The sequence below is a fragment of the Jatropha curcas genome, chromosome 7, assembly GCF_041381405.1.
Source record: "Jatropha curcas cultivar XTBG-Jc1 chromosome 7, XTBG_Jcur_1.0, whole genome shotgun sequence".
Lineage (NCBI taxonomy): Eukaryota > Viridiplantae > Streptophyta > Magnoliopsida > Malpighiales > Euphorbiaceae > Jatropha > Jatropha curcas.
Genome location: NC_143157.1, coordinates 22,116,144 through 22,124,218, shown reverse-complemented (window position 1 = coordinate 22,124,218; position 8,075 = coordinate 22,116,144). Strand labels below are relative to the sequence as shown.

The window sequence follows — 8,075 nt, the reverse complement described above, 5'->3', positions numbered from 1 at the left end:
TTTTATGAAATTGAAAATATTCTTAATTAAATTTGTAAATTTCTTGATTAGAAAATTATTGAATGTTTTTTATTTCTAGATTTGTATAAGAAAACTTGAATAAAAATATATGTTCAACATGAAAAATGATTCTTGAAAAAAATAAGAACATGTTTCTGTTTTGGTAGATTCTCATTCTTAATTTTTATTAGATGTATTATATTTTTTAAAAGTTATTGAGACTTGTTTTATTTTGATATCAATAAATAATTAGTATATATTTCTTTCAAATAATATTATTTTTGAAATATATTTGTATGATTAATTATTCTAATATTTAAATTAATTGCGCACAATTTACATGAGGTAAAAAAAAATAGCCCTTTATTAAGAAAGCTGACTCCTCCCATAGTCTATGCAACATGTGTATGACCATGACTAAAGGGCGTCCAATTTAGTTTGCTCGAATTCTAGTCATTTACTAATTATTTTAAATTGTCTGGTTTTCATATCCAGTGTAAATACAGAAACTATAGCCTACATGTTAACCTATGGTCTCAGTGCTGCTGCAAGGTTAGCTGATATATTATTTGTTAAAATCCCATGTTTTTTTATTATATGTCAAGTTAAATTAATGTTTTGTTGTGACAGCACAAGAGTTTCTAATGAATTAGGAGCAGGCAATCCGAACAGAGCTAAAGGAGCCATGGCTGTGACTCTCAAGCTCTCTCTCTCTCTTGCCCTCATAGTTGTTTTGGCTCTAGCATTTGGTCACAATGTTTGGGCTGCTTTGTTTAGTGACAGCCATGCAATAATAAAGGAATTTGCTTCAATGGCATCATTTCTTGCAGTTTCTATCAAATTTGATTCCATTCAAGGCGTCTTATCAGGTTTGAATTTACCCATTTGAGAATGACTTAGCAGGTGTACAGATCACTCATATACTAAGTCAATATATTAAGTCAATGCTATAAAGTTATTTAATGTAAACGAGAATATTATTTTCTTTTCATTGAGAAAAAAAAACATTAGTAAAAAATTAAACTAATTTTTCAAAATGAAAATCAACAATTATTTTGGTGCATGGATAGTTTCAACGTTAGGTGTACGCAAGTATTTTCCTACTTGTGCTAATTAGACTCTTGTGTTTGCATATGGACAAAGTGTCGAACTTTAATGTCATTTAAATTTTAAAGAAAGTCAATTATCCAAATGGTAGATTTTTTATGAATACTAAATGTTTAATTGAAATATTTTTGTAAAATAAGAAAAATAAGACAAATGCTACTATTTCATTTATCTTTTATATTTGATTATTATTTCCCTTTTGCTTAATTATGATATAGAATTTAATAATCTATATTTTCTTATTAAATTAGAAAATTAATAATTTTATTCAAAAAGTATATTAAAGATTATTTTAACACTAATTAATAGTTTGGACTATATTAGTCATAGTCTTAATGAAGTTGTAAACTTAGTAATTTCATACCCAATTTGAATAATAAAGAAATTTAAAAGTAAAATGATTCTTTAAGAATATAATCAGCATTTTAATATTTTATTAAAGATATATATTTTTAAAAATTGGGTAACTATAAAGCATTATGATATTAACAATAATAAATAATATATGATGCGAATTCTAAAATGCCATCAAAAAATAATAACAATATAAAGCATTATGATATTTATTTTGAATATTTTTATCGAAAAATATATCAAGAAGAGTATGGGAAAAAGGAGAAGAGGGGAAGAGAAAAAAAAATTGAGGTATGATTGATATATACATACTACATTAATCCAAATTCAATGATTTATCAAGTAAACTTCTCAAAAAAATAATTTATTAATTAAAGAAAATTTATGTATTGTTAATTAAAGAAAATCTTGGTAAGTGAAACTTAAACGTTGATGGTGCATGCAGGAGTGGCGAGAGGATGTGGTTGGCAGCACTTAGCTGCGTATGGTAACCTGGCAACATTTTATTTCATTGGCATGCCTATCTCTTGTGTTCTTGGTTTTAAGTTGAAGCTTTATGTCAAAGGTAATCTACAAACTTGTTTCTTTGTACAGCTAGAGACAACATTTTTATTTAAGTTATATGCTCTCTTCAATTTGGTGCAGGGTTTATGGATTGGCTTAATCTGTGGTCTCTTTTGCCAAACTGCTACTCTATCGTTGATCACAATCAGAGCAAAATGGACTCAAAGAATTTCTATAAGAGATGAAGAAAACCCTATTGTAATTTAATAAAAATTTCCATTTAGTGCTATTAAGTGAGAGTATTCCCTCTCGAAGTAGGTAGGTTCTGATACCATATTATAAAATAGAGCGGTTCTAGCTCCAATTTTAAAAGCTAGATCAATAGGAAATTGTCGAAGTCTTATATTTAAAATAATGATTTTATCTCAAATCAATATGGAATGACAGTTTGTGATTTCTATTGCGTGCGCCCACTCGAGAGAGAGAGTAAGAGCCACAGAAACTAGTATTCATTAATAAAATTGAGAGATAAAAGTAATTAGACTCATTTACGTCTAAATTATAAATGTTTAGAATCTATGTTATGCAAGAAGACATTGTTTTTGCTAATTTGAACTCCAGAGAAACCTTTCATTTTAATCTCTTATCACATTTTGTTTTGCAAAGCAACCTTCCCTATCAAATGAGACACATTAATTTTTGAAACTCAAATCGAAATTATTTTCAATTATAATTCTATTTATAATTTGATGTTGACATTTCATCACAATTTTGTTTTATTTCACTGGGAGGCTTAAGAGACCGATATAACACTCACCAAGTTAGAGAAAACACTTGTGGTCGAGAGAACTCGAACTCGAGACCTCCCACTACCACACCTAATTGGCATATTTCATCAGAATTAGCAGATCTAAATTAAACAGAATTGATGCCTTTCCATTTTGTGCTTGAACAAGCACTGGTCTTCATCAGCAATCAATTAGAGTTACTAACATTTTAGTAGGTTTTTGCAGCTAATAGAATTAGAAAATTTGTAAGAAATAATTGATAAAACCAATGTTAAAATCACATAAAATAAGATGATTGGATCTTTAAGTTTTAATTATTAAAATTGTAAAAAAGCTATGAATTTATGAGTTCAAATCCCAAAATAAACCAAATCAATTAATAAACAAGTGCAAAGCCATCCCCTTCTGTACCAAAAAAAAAAAAAAAAAGGAGGGCAAAGCCAAATGTTGTAGAATGCTTCAATCCTCACTAAAGATAGGCTCATTCACATTTTCCACTATAGGGGCAAGAGACAAAATGACTATATGCAAGCTTTGAAGCAAAATAAGCAGAAACTAGATATGAGCTTGATATCTCATACATTTTATGAGATTTTGTAAAATAAAAGTAATGTGACACCTTATTTTCCATGGAAAGCAATTAAAGATGGAAGCATTTCACATGAAATAGAAAGAAAATTGTACATACAAACAATTACTTGAGCACCCAAATACCCATTTTGCATCAGCAATGCAGCATTTGCAATTTTTTATCACTCTTTTTTCTCTTCCTTGGAGTCCTCTACTTTAGCTTCCTTCGGCTTTGGTTTTCCCTTCTTGGGCTTCACAAAGCAAAAACATGAGCAACAAGGACACTGAAACAAGAACTTCATTGCTTAACCCTGCTCTCTCTCTCTCTCTCTCTCTCTATACTCTCAACTCTCAAGTCTACCTTGTAAAGTAGGGAAAGTTTTAGCTTTCCTATGCCTTTTTATCTTCTTTTTTGTTTCTTTTTTTTTTTTTTGGATTATACCTTTTTTTTTATTTCTTATCAAATAATGTTGTTCATTTTTTTTAATTTTTAATAATCCATTGGATTCCAATTCAATCACTTTCAATATAGAAAATGCATGGCGTAATAATGCCAGCTTTAGAATGAGGAATGGTGGTGGGGTTGGATATGAGAAACAATGAACTTAATACTCTTAATCGGCTCTTCTTTGTGGGTCATGTTTGGTCACTTTGTTGAAATTTAGAGGCTCCTTTTTGATTTCTTTGTCTCACATTAAAGATTCCCAGCTGGCAAGCAATACATAACATAACAGAAAATTTACCTCGCAAATCTTGTTTTTCCTTTCTTATGTCGAAGTAATTATAAAACATAACTAAATGTCTCTAACTTCATGTTTCAATAAACAAACTCTTAACTCTCAATCTTTGACAGTATACTTGAATTGCCTTCATTTAATTAACCTAAGGTTAATTTCATCATGAGAATTTTAATCCAGTAATAATTTGGTGTCAGATTTTCGCAATCCTTTTTTTTTTTTCTTGCACAAGCAAGATGCTGATGATATCTATTTTCTATTATTATTTGACTTTGCTTTAAATGTTAACAAAGAAAAGGAAATGAAAGCATGTGAATTTCAATCTAGAATGCAACTTTCACTATTGCTATTGCCCGTAAAAGGACTGGTTTTTGAAGAGGATTGATGTGGAGATTCACTACCCTAAACAAAAGGTCTCTAATCATGTTACTATTGCAGATTTTGTAGCTTTCTTTTGATTTCAAAGGCACATACACACACGCACATTGCCCCAATAATTTGAAAAGACTGCTGTTATCATCCACCATTTACTACTATTAAGATTCATTTCATTACATTCAAAAGTGTAAGCATCAAAAACTTTGAACAGAATAAATTCTGCAAAAATTATCCCTTCAAGCACAATCTTTCTTTTTAGTACAGAATATATTCTCAATTTATGAGAGTGTCTCCCGAGGCAACTGATACTAATTTGTTACAGAATTGCCTCCCAAGGTGAGCAACATGATACAAAGAATTGCAATATATGCCCCAGTTTTGGAAAAGCAATCTAATTTCAAAGCCGAGAAGATGGTATTACTTGTGCAGATGCTCTACCATAATCATATACCCCAATACCACATTTTCGTCCAAGACGACCTGCATCAACATACTGCACAAGAAGAGGACAGGGAGCATATTTACTGTCGCCTAAGCCAGCATGAAGAACTTTCATTATTGACAGGCAGACATCCAATCCAATAAAATCTGCAAGCTCCAAAGGACCCATCGGGTGGTTTGTGCCTAACTTCATTCCAGTGTCAATATCCTCCTTCGTTGCCACTCCTGTATACAGAGTATGAAATGCTTCATTTATCATTGGCATTAGAATCCGGTTTACAATGAAGCCGGAAAAATCTTGAGAGCATATAACTGTCTTGCCAAGCCTGCAGAATTTGACAGCCATTGATGTTAATAGATGGTGGATTACAATTACAATAAAATCTAAATAAGAGAAATTTTTTTAATAAAAGCTAAAAAGAGGATTTCATTCGCATTCGCATAATGGAACACTATTCGAATATATTCAATAGTTTTGTTTTGAATAAAATAATTATTTTGGATTACAGACACATAAATGGCTAAGAAAACTGATTATCATTTGAACAGCAACTACATTGCACAAAGAGTGTATTTTCTGTCACCTCTCAGCCAATGACTTGGTTGCATAAAATGTCTCATCTGATGTGCCCGCACCACGCACAATTTCGACCAATTTCATTATGGGAGGAGGATTCATAAAATGCATGCCGATTACCTGCAGATGATGCATTACTTTGAGTTTTTGACCGAGTCAGAATCCCAAATTGTTAAAAAAAAAAGAGGTGATGAAAAAGAAAACAGAAATTTCTGAGTTCATTAACAGTTGAATCAAATGCAATTATATGAGACTTTTGTAATTTGTCCGAATTTTGTAATTTTATTATTAGACACTCCAAGCATAAATTCAGGCCAAAAGAAGAAATAAAGAAATAACCTGGCCTGGTCTGCTAGTTGTAGATGCCAGACGAGTTATGGAGATGGAACTTGTATTAGAAGCCAAAATAGCAGAACTTTTAACAATCTTATCTAGTGCAAGAAATAACTTTTTCTTCACATCTTCAGATTCCACAATAGCTTCAATAACAACATCTGCCATATGCAGCTCTTCCAAATCTGTGGTATAATTTAGACGCCCTAAAGCATCGTGACCACCTGCCTATCAAGTGGAAAAGCCAGAATCTTTTAGCATTCATTCACGCGAATTTACAAGAAAAGGAAACAGAGTTTACTTTCTCAAAATCTTTATTTGCAAAATTACTTAAGTCTGAAGGAAATGGGTTTAATCTCTCCAGTCCTATCAACATCTTCCTAATACAAATTTTACTCAAAACTTAACTTGCTAAAGGTTTGAAAATTTATCATAGAATAGAAATGCTCAAAAATTATGTTTCCACTATCTTAATTGTCTAAGTATTGGAAAATACTCCCTCTTTCCATGAAAGCCCTGATCTCAGAGGCAATTCCTCAGCTAACTTGGGATAATTTGGTAAGCCATCATGGAACATAATATAGTGTAATCCAATATATTTTTACACTACGGCTAACTAAATGGTCTTAATTTTACTACTTAAAGACTTCAAATACAATCAACACATGGTCGCCATCTCTTTATGCAATATATATCCGATTACTCATATTCTAATGTCATACCATTGCACACATAATCGAGCATTGGGGTTCGTTTAACAGAAAACATAGATAACCAGAACATGAAAGCACCCTCTACAATTCAATCATACAATATCTTCAGATTTATTTTAAAAAAATGGTCCAAATGTAACATGGATGCTATAAATGCTTACCTCCAGCCCAAGAAAGAAGAAAGACATTGATATTTTATAGTCAGGGGGTAGGATATACCAACTTTTTGCACTAAGTAACTGTTTGGCTTTACTCTTTGAATTGCTAGTGATAGAAGCATTAGATACAAATATGTTGCTCAGACATAGTTAAAGTTTAACTTTAAACAGAGATTCACATGTTTTCATCATAAGAACTTCAAAACAGTAGTTAAACGTCTGAATTGGTTCTTGTTGTTTATCAATAAATTCACCGCTGGAGTCTGATTAAAAGAGTTCAAACGAAAAGGAAAATATCAACACATAGCAAAAGAAATATATCTCCATGTGAAAATTTTCAAAGTGACACTTAAAAACTTCACCCTGGAAATTAATGATCCTCCTACTTTGTTACTTCTGTAATTGGGCATCTGCTAATCCTACAGTCCTTTTACTCATTAGTACTTAAACACAGCAAGCATAATTGGTGATGAGGGCTTCAAAATTAGAACTCAAGTACAGTCAATCATATCAATAAGAAAAAATTCATAATTCCACTATTAATATTTGATTTCCCAAAAAAAAAAAAAGGTGAAAATATCAGCAAAAAGAAAAAGTTGTGTTATTTGATTGACCTGAGAGAGTTGCCCTTTGGAGATGAGTCGATTGATGTTATTGGTGATAGATTTTCTAGCTCTAGACAGAGCAGAAGGATCCGTGTCTAGGAGCCAGACATCGAACCCATGTACGGCGGCAAGTTGGGCGATGCCCGACCCCATTTGGCCGCTACCCACAACGCCTATCGTCTTTGACTCCGCCATTTTTCTCTTTTCAGGGTCTTTGACTAACAATTTCTCGAGTCTTTAAATGGGTTCTGCAGATCGCAATGGATAAGGTCCGAGTATTAATGAAAAATATTTGTGTCAATTTATTAAGAAAAAATAATTAATAAAATATTACCAACTGTAACGGATTTTTCTTATATACTAGTAAGTACTAATTAATTACTTTGCATGTTGATCGGCTGATCGGCAGGCTCATACACTGAAAATAGATGAATTTTATCCTTAAAAATTATTTTTATATTGAAATTTACTAGTATTTTTATGTAAAGTATACGAAATGGTGCATGGAACGATTCGTCCAAATCACGATAATGAAATAACGTTAAAAAATACAAAGCGGGGTCCACGGATAATTAAATTAAAGCCGTATCCAAAATTTATTAAAGCGGTATCCAAAATTAAAGCGGGTCCGATTCGAACCGGATGCACAAACAAATTTTATTTTTTATTTTCATACATCCAATTTTAAATTCCTTTTATTTTCAATTTTTCCATTCGTAAACTTACTTCATTTGATTTTTTTTTAATAATTTTCTCACATTTTGGAAATAATAATTTCCAACTCATTCCATTAATTTCATATTCAATTTA

The 8,075-nt window shown here is 31.2% G+C and overlaps 2 protein-coding genes across 2 annotated transcripts; one reads left to right on the top strand and one right to left on the bottom strand.

The window, feature by feature from the left end:
• The first annotated feature begins 474 nt into the window (after positions 1-474).
• On the top strand, positions 475-2,770 carry LOC110009928 (protein DETOXIFICATION 19). The gene is made up of 4 exons (XM_037635715.2): positions 475-552; positions 631-869; positions 1,907-2,026; positions 2,107-2,770. The coding sequence occupies exons 1-4, from the start codon at positions 521-523 to the stop codon at positions 2,208-2,210; spliced, it is 495 nt and encodes a 164-aa protein (XP_037491643.2). The 5' UTR covers positions 475-520; the 3' UTR covers positions 2,211-2,770.
• A 1,787-nt stretch (positions 2,771-4,557) lies between these two features.
• Positions 4,558-7,530, bottom strand: LOC105637637 (3-hydroxyacyl-CoA dehydrogenase family protein). Its single transcript, XM_089724529.1, has 4 exons — positions 7,275-7,530; positions 5,796-6,017; positions 5,464-5,576; positions 4,558-5,205 (listed from the first exon to the last, which is right to left on the bottom strand). The coding sequence occupies exons 1-4, from the start codon at positions 7,458-7,460 to the stop codon at positions 4,836-4,838; spliced, it is 891 nt and encodes a 296-aa protein (XP_089580655.1). The 5' UTR covers positions 7,461-7,530; the 3' UTR covers positions 4,558-4,835.
• Between the last annotated feature and the right edge of the window lie 545 nt (positions 7,531-8,075).